At 45.1% G+C, this 14752-nt stretch overlaps 1 protein-coding gene across 1 annotated transcript; it reads right to left on the bottom strand.

Moving 5' to 3' along the window:
* Positions 1–163: 163 nt before the first annotated feature.
* LOC115823768 (von Willebrand factor A domain-containing protein 7-like) lies at positions 164–14520 on the bottom strand. The gene is made up of 14 exons (XM_030787796.1): positions 14335–14520; positions 13593–13865; positions 13267–13360; positions 13034–13162; positions 12505–12691; positions 12182–12354; positions 4364–4479; positions 3768–3884; positions 2585–2755; positions 1902–2034; positions 1575–1727; positions 1325–1417; positions 935–1203; positions 164–538 (listed from the first exon to the last, which is right to left on the bottom strand). The coding sequence occupies exons 1-14, from the start codon at positions 14518–14520 to the stop codon at positions 164–166; spliced, it is 2469 nt and encodes an 822-aa protein (XP_030643656.1).
* Positions 14521–14752: the final 232 nt, after the last annotated feature.

Raw genomic sequence — 14752 nt, 5'->3', positions numbered from 1 at the left:
CAGTGCACATGGGCATCCATTTTTTAATTTTTAATTTATAGTTCTCCTCCAGGTCTCTTGTATAAGTTCTTAACGCTGGGCTTTTCCAGACAGGTGGCTACACTGTCTGACTTGTAAAAGTGATGTTACAGTATGGACAATGAAAGTGTTTGGCATCCTGTTTTTAGAGGTGTAAAATCTGGTTTAGAAAGGAGACAATCATGATGAACCAGAGGCTCAGAGACAGGGACATGGCTGGTCCCACTCCAGCCACCACAGAGAGACGCAGTACAGCATAGTTGAAGTCTGAGGCACCAGGATCTGTAGCCACAATTGTCATTGTGACATCAGTACACGAGGGAGTGTCTGAGGGAGCAGTGAGGGTTACTGTACCATTGGCCCTGCCCCCGTTACCAATGACCAATGAGCTGGGGAAAGTCATATTGTACAAACGGTTATTCCTGACTGTGATGCTGAAGCTGCCTCCTGATTGGCTGGTTTCAACAGTGAAGGGCACGTTGAAAGTCGATCCAGGTGTCCATGTTCCATTTGCCACAGCCTGGAAACATTCAGAGAGAATAAAAAGACAGTAGTATTGTGTCATTAAAGTGGAATAGTGTGGGTGAACTGTTGAAAACTCTGGGGAAGTGCTGAGCATTCAAAGCATGGTTATTACTGTAATGAACTCTGAAACTCTCTCCCTTTCTTTTCTCAGATGGAAACATTCCAATGTAAACAATGCCCTGAATATAGACAAGATGGATTTAAATGAGCTTACAGTCACTCTGTTAAGGCTATATACATGCCGTCACTGATAAGATGAGTGAAAATTCAGTATGGGACACAGTGAAGCAAAGTTATTTCAGAGTGCAGAACATGAACTGAAATCTTTAAATCGCCACTAACAAATGGACTTCAGGTATACTAATGCTTTTCACATGGTCTGTGCACTCACCGTTACTGACACATTGGAGGCTCTGATTTGAGTAGAGGAGTATCTCTGGAAACTAGTTTGGGAGGATCGAGTGGAGTTATCCTGGCCTGTCACACGAATACCAAAGGAGCCTCGTGGGGCAGTAGTAAAAGTAGCCAGGTATTCCCCATTACCCAGTTCTTCAAGGCTCCCATCTATGGTTTCTGTACCCATCGTCTCGACAGCAGCTACTTCTGTCAGTTTTACAGAGTCACCTCCAGTTACTGACAGCAGCAATGTTACATTCCCACCTATGAGTAAAGGGATGGAAAATGACATTCAGTAAAGCATCTGTGACCACAGAGTGAGAGAGAGAGAGTAAGTTAAATCTTAATAGATGAACACTCTTTTAATGGATAAATGCCGCCTTACTGGTTCGGGGCCTGCTGGCTAACACCATATATGCTGGATGAGGCACCTGGACAACCTCCACTACGTCAAAAGAGAAGTCAGTCAAACTCTGTCCTGGAGGCAAATAATAAAGAAAAGTTTAAACACTGAAAATAAGCATAAAGCAATAAGTAAAATGGACGATTATTCATTTGTTTTGATATGTATATTTTATGGGGGTTTTTTTGTACGCTGGGGGAGAGAAACAATCATAAATGTATTGTTTCTTTACCAGTGACTTTCACGCTGTATGGTTGAGTAGAACCAACAGTGATTTGCCACAGTCCTGTTGGATTCTGGTTGTTTGGTCTCATTGTCTGGAAATTCCCCACAGTCTGAATTGTTCCTACAGCTCCATTTGCCTCAGTACTAGACTGGGACAGTCCTGTAATGGTTAGATAGTAAGGTGTAACATTGTGATTTATGATTCATCCAAATATGCAGACTCAAGTCTTATCAGACAGTCGTCATTGGTAACATAACTAATTACTTCCTTTTAACTTGACACACAATGTTCTGGAGGGTTTATTTACATAATTTAGATCTCCAGCATATCTACCTGAAGGGCTTGTGATAGTGAAAGTTGGTGAGATGCCCGTGATGTAGATATTCAGTTTTGTAACCGACGAATCTACAATAATGGAGAAATGTTCTGCCTTTGGTGGGCTCCGCACAGCAAAAAACAGTGTGACCTGTTAGCACAGATAAATAATTTTACTAACAATTAGTTCTGAGACAGATTGACTTCTCAGAGAAGCACATTTACACAATTTCCTCCTTACTGAAAGCATTACCCATTTGGCAAAAAGCACACTTTTAAGATTGTACTTTCTCCTAAAGCCCCAAAGCAATTCCAGTGATTATTTACCAGAAATGATTTTCCTAAGTGTTAGTAATATGAAGCATTTCACAAGCGAAACCAGGTTGGTTACTATGGGCAGTGAATGGTTCATTTTGTCTTAATTCACTCCTCTGGAATGGGTCTCTATTTTCTGGCAGTAAGCTACAAAATTTATGGGTAGTTAAATGTATTTAACACTCTTTTGGTGCCAAAGTATGTCCTCTCTTCTGGCTGTAGATTCTTCATCTCCTCAGTGACAAAGAAACCAATAATTTGTCTGTTTTCTGAAATCCTCTTCAACTACAAATCCATATCTGTACACGGAAAAGGAATTGTTTGACAAATGAATGACAAAACTCTGGACAGCTAAGTGAAACAAAACCATAGTCACATGTCATTACCAGTGCTGGGTTGGAGGAGTCCTCAATAATGCTGGTGGCCTGAGGCAAAGTATCCTTGGTAACCTCAATGGTCTGCCCACCTGAAGCGTCAGCAAGGTCCTGATAAATCTGATTCAAGGGGTTGGACAGACGGCGTCGTTTAGAGCGAGCGTTGGTTAGCAGAAAATTCACCTGCACAATGAGATGAAATACAACAGATAAATGTCGTTTATGCGGCATTGAACAGTATTTCTGAAACCCAGGCCTGGTTATCTTGTATGTATACTCTTCCCCTGTACTACCTAATGTGCTTGTACCATTGAAAGGAGATCACATTCAGACTGCAAATCACCACGAACGCCTCAGAGTATAGATCAAGCTTCGTAGCGACTCCATGAAAACATGCTACAGGCGATTTTATGTCAAGTCGACACTTAACCTAACGATCTATATGTATATAGGATCTGTGAAGCAACCATACAGAAAAAAAAGAGTAGAAAAATGTTCTTAGAACATTGACTGCTCTTTGTCAACATACTGCCGGCTTAGACACACAGTAATACAAAACCTGGCATGAATCAGTTACTTTAGAATACCTGTAGAATGCTGTGCTCCAGGGTTGCTATTCAGAAAGCATCTTACAGTTGTAAACTGGGATACCTTGTGTTGTAAATGACACTGGGGGGCACGCTTGAAAGTAAATTTGACCACTTTTTATGGTAACAATACTATATGAGTTGCCACTGTATCTTTCTCTGAGGAAGGAGGGGTTTCACTACGATTTTAGTTTCACTATGAATATCGACCCACGGTGTTATGAATGGAAGCACACATGTGGTTTAAACAATATGTGGCAGTGTATGTAGTTGAACGTGTCTTATCTCTAAACACGACTGAGAAAGACATATGAATAAGTCGGCCTAGTTCAGTTTCAGTTCTGAAAGTAAATTATATTACACATCGAAGACAACCTAAAGGATTTCTTTTGAAAATTAAACTCATATGAAGGATCTGTGATGCATCTAGGTTTAAAATAGTAATAGAAATTCATTGCTATCCTCTGATATCGACTGTGTGGTTCATATTGTCAGAGACACCATGTGAGACAGAGCACATACATAACTGCAGATCACTTTGAGCAAACTCTTTGTCAGGACCCTGTTGTGAGACAAACCATGGTTCAGGCAGTTACTCGGATACTCACTGTTGATTTTGTGCTTTCGATAAGTGCCAACACTGTGCTTTTCAGCTCAGCGTCTTTCGGTTCAGCATCAGTGAAAACAAATATTCCAGATCTGAGTGGGGCTCCTGCCAGCGCCAGCTGAGAGGGACAAAGAGAGTTAAGATAAGAGATTAAATATTTGACTGTCCTGAATCTGAAATGTTTCCTATGAGCAGGTGCATAATCTCTAGTTGGACAAAATTTTTGTGCCTTTGGTGACTCATTCCCAAACACTTTCCCAAGCATTAACATTCCCAAGCATTAACTTTAAAAAGTTACAAACAGGAGAGTGAACTATCAAATGACTGTTCTGTTTCGTGGCTCTCAGTGCACTTACACAGACAGTGCACATTCATAAAGCAGTGCACATACAGTCAGCTGAGTTTTTCACTAATACTCCACGTGCTCATGCCAATAAGACAGTATGTTTTTGTGCATCATTTGTCACTGCCTCTGAGGTTTCTCAACACCTTTTAACAGTGTAGCAGTAAAATGAATCTGGCTTGGAAGCCGCTTTGGATCTGTCTTGGCATTTGCTTTGGATAAATGTATTGGATGTATAAATGTATAAATTATACCCAAAGCCCTGATAGGCTCATCTCAGCATTATCTGTGCCTCCTCCAGCAAGGGAAATTGCATTTATTAGTCTTTTGAACTCTTCAGCATCTGTGGTCCTTGTTAGTGGCCCAAAGTCTGTGAGAGGGAGTAAGAGAAAAAAAACAGTTTCACACCAGTGTGTTGAGAGTCTTTAAACAATTTCATGTTTCATTTTTTTTTACATAAGGTTCCAAAGAACATTCTGAAAAACTTTAAAAAGAAATTAAAATGGTAATCTCTTGTTGTGAATTCTTCATGTTTAGAGACCTTTTATTCGAAACTAGGACTGTTATTTTGAAATAGCGCTTTTCTGCCGCATCCTCTTTATTTCGTTCTGATATGTCTCAGTTGTCGCTACTGGTGCATGAGTCACTAATGATGTAGGTTGCAATATTACTGCTGTAAGTTTATGTAGCATAATTACTTGATTCCTTCACTGTATTTCAGGATGTTGCATCGTTTAGTTGATGTGAAATGTATTCATTGTGTTGCTGTCATGCTGGCAAAGACTCGTTTCAGTAATTAGCATGTTCCGAATTAGCCCTGTATCACTGTGAATATAGTGTACGTATTTTCAGTGTGTTATAATATTAATAGTGCTCACTGTAACAAATTCTGTTCAGTACTCATTCAGAGAAGATGCAGACTTCATTTACAGTCCTTAAATGCCTTAGTTAATATCGCATCAGTATCACTGTGAATATAGTGTACGTATTTTCAGTGTGTTATAATATTAATAGTGCTCACTGTAACAAATTCTGTTCAGTACTCATTCAGAGAAGATGCAGATTTCATTTACAGTCCTTAAATGCCTTAGTTAATATCGCATCAGTAACAAATGAGAGATGCATGTTTTGTTATATTTGTGTTTAATTTCAGAGAGTGTAATGCACCACGTAATACGACTCGGCCTGCAGTCCCTCTATCATTAAAAGGCTTAATGAAACGGATGACTCTATGCTCTCTGACCGGAGCCCTGTAGCGGTCAGTTATCCAAGAAACCAGTTCTAAGGGTCCAAACCCCAACAAAGGTCCTTCGAGCCGGACATATTGGCTGCTGCAGAAGATGTCATCGGAAGATAAATCAGCTTCTCTGCCTCATCCTGATGCTCAACAGTGCCATGCGAAGCGTCATCGCACCCCCAGTCATCTTGAAGACTACATCCTTGCCTACAATCCTCAGCAACCTGCCCTTTCCTCCCGCCCCACCAAGAGAGAGCCAGAGGAGCAGAGAGGAGCAGCGGGCGCAGCTGACGGTAGCCAAGCGGATGTAGCCTCCTATCTGGACAGATGCGTAGCTTCACACAGCCTAAGCTCAGGTGACCTGTTGAGCAAATCCGAAATCCGGCAGCGTCGCCGACAGGAGCTGTTGGAACACATCACATCCTTTCTAATGGAAGAAGACGGGGAAGGGAATCATCCCAGCTGGAAGAGTGCTACACCCCCACCAGCACGATCACCCTCAGTGCTTCGCCCACATACATCTCTCGTCTTCCCCAGCCATTCTCCTCCTTCACCAGTGAAGCAGACACACAACATGGAGCCCCAGGCTGGCGGACACACAACAGTGTGCGTATCTTTGAGACCAGAGAGTGGGATTAAGGTGAGAGACAACACTCCTGTATCGGGAAGCGAGAGAGCAAGCTCTGCATTCACACCAATACACCCAGCATCTTCGAAGTGCCCATGCTCCCCCTATTCTAACATCTCGTCTGGCATGGTAACACCAACACTGGGCCGGCAACACCCCACTAAGCCAGACCCTCTGCAACTGCAGGCCACCGGGATACCTCGCCACTATGATCATCCTGGACAAGACCTCCAGCTTCAGGTACAACAGCAGTTAGCTGCTGCAGCCTCTGCCTATGAGCCCATGGCTGCATCTTACAGCTATCCTGCCGCACCGCCCTATCATTTACCACAAGTAACGCCTCAGGCCACATCAAATTATGGCCCACCTTACTGTACTCCTGTGCCTTCATCAATGCCGCCGCCTCAGTATCCATTATCTGCTCCAGTAGGGAGTGATTTACCTCCAGCTGCTCAGTTACAGCCACCATCAAACCAGAAGGTGGCCCCATTCGGCTTTGGCCTGCCACATTGCTCGGTATACGGTTTGCCGAAACCCCAAATCCCAGACTTCTCCACCGATAGTGAAAGGGAGTTTGCTAACTTGAAGCTGGCTTTAGACAATCTGCTTGAGCCTCACCCGGAGCTGACCGAGAAATACAAATATCATGTGTTACTCGAACACCTCAAGCTGCCTGAAGCTCAGATGATTGGACAGTCCTGCCGCCACCACCCATACCCATACTCAGCAGCCATGCAAGCTCTGCAGTTCCAGTATGGTGCAAAGTGAAATCGCAGCCATCCTAACTACACCCGACGTGAAGCCTGGTGATGCCCGTACCTTCCAGAGCTTCGCCCTAGGGGTCCACCTCTTGGTGAGTATGCTGCTCTCCTTAGAGGGAGCCCGAGGTATGGAACTCAACTGCTGCTCCCATGTTGACCGTCTACTCAGTAAGATACCCAAGTATCACCAAGATGGGTTTATCGAATATCTGCAGTTGCAGGGCAAGCTGAACAGCACAAGCCTTAACCTTTACAATCTACAGGATTTTAATGGATGGCTTCAAGTTAAAGCCCAGCAGCAGCGCCTCTCCAACCTCCCAATAATGGGAAAGAGAAGACCCTGTCTAAAGGCAAAGGTCAGGGTGTAGCTGTATATCATGGTGCAGAGGCCACACCACCGAGTGCGTCCAGTAATCCCCCACCATCCAAGAGTAAGAAACCATTCAAAATAAATTGCCTCTTCTGCGACAGCAAAGAGCACTACATCAGCTGCTGCGGCAATATTAAGGAGCAGTCAGCAGCAGACCTGGAGAAGTGGATAGCAGAAAGAAGGCGCTGCTGGAAGTGTGCACGTGCGCACGCGCCTGAGTCATGCAACCTCAAGAAACCCTGCGACGACTGTGGTGGCATTCACCTCCAAGTCCTCCATGATGTAGCCCAACGTCACTCCATCGACCCACAGTCAAGGCCCTCAAGAAGTCGAGTGTACCTGACACCCAGCATTGCATCAAGCAAAGTGCTCCTGAAGGTGGTCCCAGTCCTGCTGCATAACAATTCTAAGTCAATGGAGACTTTCGCTGTTTTGGATGACGGAGCACAACGGACGATGATTCTACCAGCTGCTGCCCAGCAGCTCCAGCTGAATGGGGAGTGTGAGATTCTTGCTCTACGCACTGTGCGGAGAGACCTAACACACCTCCGGGAGTCAAAGGTCAGCTTTGAAATCTCTCCCAAAGGTAACCCACGGAAGCGCTACAAAGTGCAGAGAGCATTTATGGCTCCAGGTCTAGACCTGGTGGAGCAGACTTACCCAGTGCAGATGCTCCAAAGATGGCACACTCACTTACGAGGGGTCCCGCTGCAGCCATTCTTCAATGCACGTCCCCTTGTGTTGCTTGGGTCAGATCATGTACACCTTATCACTGCCACTAAGCCAATTCGCAGAGGTGCAAACGGTGGACCCATAGCAATCCACACTGCCCTTGGATGGGCTTTGCAAAGTGCCAAAGGGTGTTCTTCAGAACCAGCCTCAGTGCAGCAGTGTCTCTTCTCCTCAGTTGCTAGCCCTGACGACCTCCTGTGCTGAAATGTTGAAAGGTTATGGCAACTCGACGTCCTGCCCTTTCGAAATGAGAAAATGGTTGTTCGCCCTCAGGAAGCCATGAACATTCTGGAAACAAAAACCTGACGAGTCAACACTGAGGGAGTCCAGCATTACGTGACCCCCCTCTTGAGGAAGACAGGTGCACCTAAGCTCAGTAGTTCCACACAATCTGTCAAGGCTCACCTGAGGGCCACAGAGAAGCGGCTCAAGAAATCCGGACAAGGCAGCTATCTACTCAACTGAGATTGGTAAGCTCATCAAGGCAGGGTATGTCAAGAAACTTCTGAATGAGGAGGTGGAACAGTCTGCTGAGGCGTGGTATCTCCCCCATCACCTTGTGTACCACAACAATAAATCACGACTGGTCTTCAACTGTTCATTCAGGCACCAGAGGGTCTCAATGAATGACCAATTCATACCAAGTTGCTGTGAGTGGAGACATCCGCTCAATGTTTCATCAGGTCCGTCTTCTGCCTGAGGACAGACCGCTACTTCGGTTCATCTGGAGAGACCTGCGCTGTGATGACCCACCTGATGTGTATAAATGGCAAGTGCTGCCATTTGGCAAAACAAGTAGCCCATGCTGTGCTATCTATGCTTTGCAGCACCACGCTTGTAATCACCAAGACAGCCATCTGGATACGCTACAGTCAGTCCAGTGGAGCTTTTACGTGGACAACTACCTCGAGAGCTTTCCCACCATACCTGCAGCCACACAAAGAGTAAACCAACTGCGTACCTTGCTGGCTTAAGGAGGATTCGATCTCCGACAGTGGGCAAGTAATCAACCAACTGTGGTAGCCCATCTTCCCGCTGATGCAAGATCTTCAGCTACAGAGCAGTGGCTAAGTCAGAACCGGACTGATCCACTGGAGCCTGCCCTAGGCCTTAGATGGAACTGTGCTGCTGACACCCTTGGCTACCAGTACCAGCCCATCAAGCATGCAGCACTGACAATGAGAAGCATATCAAGTACTGGCAAGTCAGTACGACCCTTTGGGGTTCCTCATGCCATTCACAACACGCACCAAGGTGCTCATCCAGCAGCTCTGGTCCAAACAGAGGGGCTGGGATGATCCCAACCTACCTGCAGCCCTCCGACATGCCTGGGAAAGCTGAGAAAGTGAGCTTCAACACCTCAACAGAGTATCCATTCCCCGCTGCTACTTACCAATCTCTGTAGAAGGCACAGACTCAGAGTACGAACTCCATGTCTTTTGCGACGCCTCCAAACGGGCATATGGAGTGGTAGCCTACCTCACCATATCCTTAGGAGATGCCACTCATACCTCGTTTGTTATGGCTAGGTCAAGAGTTGCTCCCAAAAGACAACAATCTATGCCCCGCCTGGAGCTCTGCGCCGCATTGGCTGGAGCTCAACTTGCCAAGCTTGTAGAGACCGAGCTGACACTTACCATCCAGCAGACAACCCTGTGGTCTGACTCCACCACAGTACTGGAGTGGGTCCAGTCAGACTCTTGCAGATATAAAGTGTTTGTTGGAACCCGCGTGTCAGAAATACAGGAGCTGACTGACCGACAGGCTTGGCGGTACGTGGACACCCACAACAATTCAGCCGACGACATAACAAGGGGTAAGCCACTTCTGGCTCTTGCGGATCATAGCCGTTGGAGTCAAGGGCCCCCGTTCCTCCAGCAGAGTGCCGAACACTTGCCAACGAAGCCTGAGCATGCGGCAGCAGTGGGCTCATCAGAATTGAAAGGCATCACCTTTTGCTGCTTCACGGCAGTAGAGCTCAACATCAGTATCTCTGATGCCTCACAATTCAGTACGTGGAAAGAGTTGGTGGAAGTACGACAAGTACGTCAGGGTGCTCAAGGGGTGGCAGTAGACCTGGTACACAAGCCATTAGTCACCGAGATGCGGAGATCTTATTATTGAGGGGGTGTCAAGCCCATAGTTTCCCCGAAGAAGTTACTGCCCTCAAAGCGCAGAAACCTGTGCCAAACCACAGTCGCCTGGCCAGCCTTGCTCCAGAGTGGGACTGCTTTACTTGCTTGGTCCAAGTGGGAGAGAGGCCGCGAACACTGCAGAATCCAAACATGGGAGAGATCCATCCAATTGTGCTAGACCCAAGGCACCCAGCCACGAAGCTCCTCATCAAAGACATAGACGAACGCCTGCTGCACCCAGGCACAGAGCGGGTGTATGCAGAAATACGGAGGCAGTGTTGGATCTTGCGAGGATGGCAGGCCATCAGACATCACCAGCTCAACTGCCCATCATGCCAGCGATGGAGAGCTCAACCATAGGTCCTGCGGATGGTGGACCTGCCACTGTAGGGACTCAGCCTTCTCTGTCCACCCTTCTATTCAGCAGGTGTTGATTGCTTTGGACCTTACCTGGTCAAGATGGGCAGGAGGACAGAGAAGCGCTGGGGTGCTATCTTCAAGTGCCTCATGACCCATGCCGTTCACATCGAGCTCCTCAACTCTATGGATGTGGACCCCTTCCTCCTCGCTCTTCGTCGGTTCATCTCAAGATGAGGCCGACCAAAGGAGATATCGGACTGTAGTACCAACTTCCGTGGTGCTGAGCGGGGACTCCGCGAAGCTTTTGCAGCTATTGAACCACAACTGAAAGAGCAGGTGACGGAGTATCAAATACAGTTCAAGTTTAACCCACCGAATGCTCCTCACTTCGGTGGAGCATGGGAGAGGGAAGTTCGTTCTATTAAGGCTGGTCTTCAAGTCGCAGTGGGGAGCCAAGCAGTGTCTGAAGATGTCCTATACACAACCTTAGTAGAAGTAGAGGGGATTTTGAACTCGAAACCACTAGGGTATGTGTCAGCTGACATCGCCGACCCTGACCCCATCACGCCTAACATACTTCTCATGGGGCGGCGGGATGCGGTGCTGCCTCAATTGTCCTACGTCCCAGTGGGCATAGGGCGGCAGAGATGGCACCACTGTCAGACTCTTGTGGACCAGTTTTGGGCCCAGTTCACACGGAATTACTTGCCTGCTCTTCAAACATGGCATAAGTAGCAGAAGTCCTCAGGTAACATAGCTGTGGGGTCAGTCGTACTGATCATTGACTCATCGCTCCCGAGAGCTCAGTGGCCTGTCGGGAGGGTTGTTAAGACAATCAAGAGTCAGGACGGATGCGTCAGGACGGATGCATCAGGACCGCAGAAGTTCTGGAAAAAGGTAAAGTCTACATAAGACCAGTTGCTCGCCTGATCCGGCTCCCTGCCCTTGAGGACTTTACCAGAGACACCTGAAGAATTCCTGTTATTGCACATTTGCTGCTCAAATGTGGGGGCGGCTATTGTGAATTCTTCATGTTTAGAGACCTTTTATTCGAAACTAGGACTTTTATTTTGAAATAGTGCTTTTCTGCCGCATCCTCTTCATTTCGGTCTGATATGTCTCAGTTGTCGCTACTGATGCATGAGTCACTAATGATGTAGGTTGCAATATTACTGCTATAAGTTTATGTAGCATAATTACTTGATTCTTTCTCTGTATTTCAGGATGTTGCATCGTTTAGTTGATGTGAAATGTATTCATTGTGTTGCTGTCATGCTGGCAAAGACTCGTTTCAGTAATTAGCATGTTCCGAATTAGCCCTGTATCACTGTGAATATAGTGTACGTATTTTCAGTGTGTTATAATATTAATAGTGCTCACTGTAACAAATTCTGTTCAGTACTCAATCAGAGAAGATGCAGACTTCATTTACAGTCCTTAAATGCCTTAGTTAATATCGCATCAGTAACAAATGAGAGATGCATGTTTTGTTATATTTGTGTTTAATTTCAGAGAGTGTAATGCACCACGTAATACAACTCGACCTGCAGTCCCTCTATCATTAAAAGGCTTAATGAAACGGATGACTCTGTGCTCTCTGACCGGAGCCCTGTAGCGGTCAGTTATCCAAGAAAACAGTTCTAAGGGTCCAAACCCCAACATCTCTGTTGAGGATTCATTTATCAGATATGAATGAATCCTAGTTTTTCATACTGTTTTTTCTACATTTTTTTCTACCGTTATGCCTGTTCCCAACCTTCAGTTTAAAAGCTATTTAAATTACTTGAAGTATTGAGACATTTAAAGTAAAAAAAAAACTATGATTTTTAATTGCTGTTAAATGTCTCACCAGGGTCATTGAACGGGACCAGGATGTAGTCAGAGGGTTCATCGGTGGTGCCTTTCTTGCTGTCAATTATGAATGAGGTGATACGTCTCACTTCCGCAATATCGTCTGCCATACTCTCAGAGGTGTCAATCACGATACACAGAACGTTAAATATCTGAGAGATACCCATCAATCTGAGACAGAAGAAAGAAAGAAAGAAAGAAAGAAAGAAAGAAAGGCAGAGCAAGAAAGAACAACAAAAAAGAAAAATGCCTTATAGCCTTTGCCCCTTTTGTTCTGGACCCCACCCTGTCTGTACATACTGGGACGTCCTTGTCTATTACCTCAGGAAATCATTGTCGCCGGCTGAAGCTCTTATGTCTTCTAACAGTTCACTGGTGGCGGATATGGCTGCATTTGCAGCCTGGAGGTGCAAGCTCCCGTGCTCAGAGCCAAACCCATCTTTATTGATCCCTCCAGTGGGCTCAGTTCTACTCGTAAAATCTAACTTCCCTCCATGACTACACTTTCCTGTGGTCATTGAGATAGATGAATCAGCATGGCAAACTATTCTGGGCTTTCTCAAAAGAGAGAAAGAGTCAGTAATCAATGTTTCATCCAGCTGTTATGTAGCTGATGTTAGAGGTATCACGGGCACATCAATAAAAGACATCTCATTTGCAAAATACAACAAAGCAATGAAAATTGACATGAAAGGAAATATTATGACTGGCTATTATGGTGTGTCGTGAAATCCTATTTATCTATCTTATCCTGCCGTGAGGTCGTTAACGGAAGACATTTAAGTGCGACTGCATGTTTTTCCTCGTCTTGTGTATCTCAGGAACGAGGATTTAATAGACAGCTGTATACCATCAGGTTTGGAAAATGAGGTGAGGCTGAAGTATCCTGAGGTCAACTTCTTCTCAGCGATGATGTTATCTAGGATATTGTTGTCACAGTTATCACCAACACAGCTCCTACATGTTGGGGTGTTCCTGTCTGGATGAGAAATTATGAATTTCTTACATTTTCATATGTATGCACACACACACACACACACACACACACACACACACACACAGACAATGTGCTGTGTGTTGTACCTGCAATATTGTCAATTGGGAGGTTTGGTCTGATAAGGTTGGTGAATGGAGACCGGTTTCCCAGCTCTATCCAGTTGCTGTGACTGTAGAAGTCCTGTGAAGACATTGAGCTGTACTGTTAGAGTGTAGTGACCAAAAAGACTCAGCGACTTGTAACACGTGAATATTACAATGATTTTTTTTTTTATTAATATGTGTTCATTATCCATTAGTCTTGACAGAGAAGCCTGAAGGGTTGTACTGGTTCTCAGAGGTCTCTAAATGAAATTATGATTTATCAACATTTTTTTCTTTACTTTTCTGACTGGTCATATGTCCAGTGTCACCTGTAAGGTATGCATCGTTTCTCCGAGTCTTTCTCTCGCTGTCTCAAAATTCTGCTGTTGAATATTAGCTTTGACAGTGTCCACTCCGCTCGTAATGACATCACGCCCCCGCAAAAAACTCTCATCGTCGAAGTGGTATTCTTCGTCGAGAACGTGTCGTACGTCCACCTGTGCGTTTCTGGTGTTGACGTCATTGATGACGCTTCGAAAATTTCGAGCCGATTCTGGAGATGAGCAGGCCGCAGCCAGCAATTCCACGGTCAGTGGGTCCGGCTGTGAAACGGTTAAGCAATTGATTCTCTTTATTCCAACATTTGTTCTTACTTTTTTAGACTTTTTCATTAGACTACACTCACGACGCAGCTATATTCACAACAACTATATTTGTCACATATGCATAATTTCGTGGCTGGAAGGTGAAATGCTGCAGACGAACTCAGTGCACAAAATGTTGTATTAAACAGATGAATTAAGTATTTAAGTTTGAATTTTAAGTATTTACGTTCAATTAATCCAAGGTCAAAGGGTCGATGGTGGCCTAATATGTGACCTCACTTATTAAAGACATCATTATTTTTGAAATATATAAACATTATACGTGCGAGTCAAAAACTGGCACGAGCAGCGTTGTATGTGTAGCCTATATTAGTCAGCTCATAAGTCTTGAATTCCCAGACAAGGAAATTGTTTATCAATGCGGGACGCGCTCTCGTACGCAAATTTTTGCAGTCAGCAAACTTACCATCACGAAGTTCTGTCCCTGTTGTTCAGCGCGTGCCTTGCACACCTCAGCAGTCGTTTGTAGAATAGCTGACTTCGTTATTTGTTGGTGAGTGAGTGATGTGCGGGATATAACCTGGAACGCCAGAGCTCCAGGTTGAACGAGGAGAAGAACAGCGGCGACAATGACCAGATTTGCGATCATCATTGCTTAGTGATAGGAAAGAAATATCGACAAATCGAGAAGAACGGTTTTGCCTTCTTTGGCTCTCCTGCAGAATGGATAACCAGATGATGTATGAAAACACTTTATAGTATAGGCTACACTCTTGAAGGCCAATTTGCAGGAATAAAACTTGACTGAGTCTCGCATTGTTCAAATCGGAGGACTGATGACTGTTCCTTCATCAGAATTTTATAAAGAGTTTCTCTGACTGGAA

The sequence above is a fragment of the Chanos chanos genome, chromosome 11, assembly GCF_902362185.1.
Source record: "Chanos chanos chromosome 11, fChaCha1.1, whole genome shotgun sequence".
NCBI lineage: Eukaryota > Metazoa > Chordata > Actinopteri > Gonorynchiformes > Chanidae > Chanos > Chanos chanos.
Note: the sequence above shows the minus strand (reverse complement) of the source record. Positions and strands in the feature narration are given on the sequence as shown.

Bases quoted from the DNA above. Each gene is read 5' to 3' on its own strand.
- LOC115823768 (XM_030787796.1), bottom strand. From the start codon at position 14,520: ATGATGATCGCAAATCTGGTCATTGTCGCCGCTGTTCTTCTCCTCGTT. The intron at 13,361-13,592 runs GTGACACTGGAC...ATGTCTTCACAG, and splicing joins AAACGATGCATACCTTACAG to GACTTCTACAGTCACAGCAA. The intron at 12,692-13,033 runs GTATACAGCTGT...CAATGACCACAG, and splicing joins CTCATTTTCCAAACCTGATG to GAAAGTGTAGTCATGGAGGG.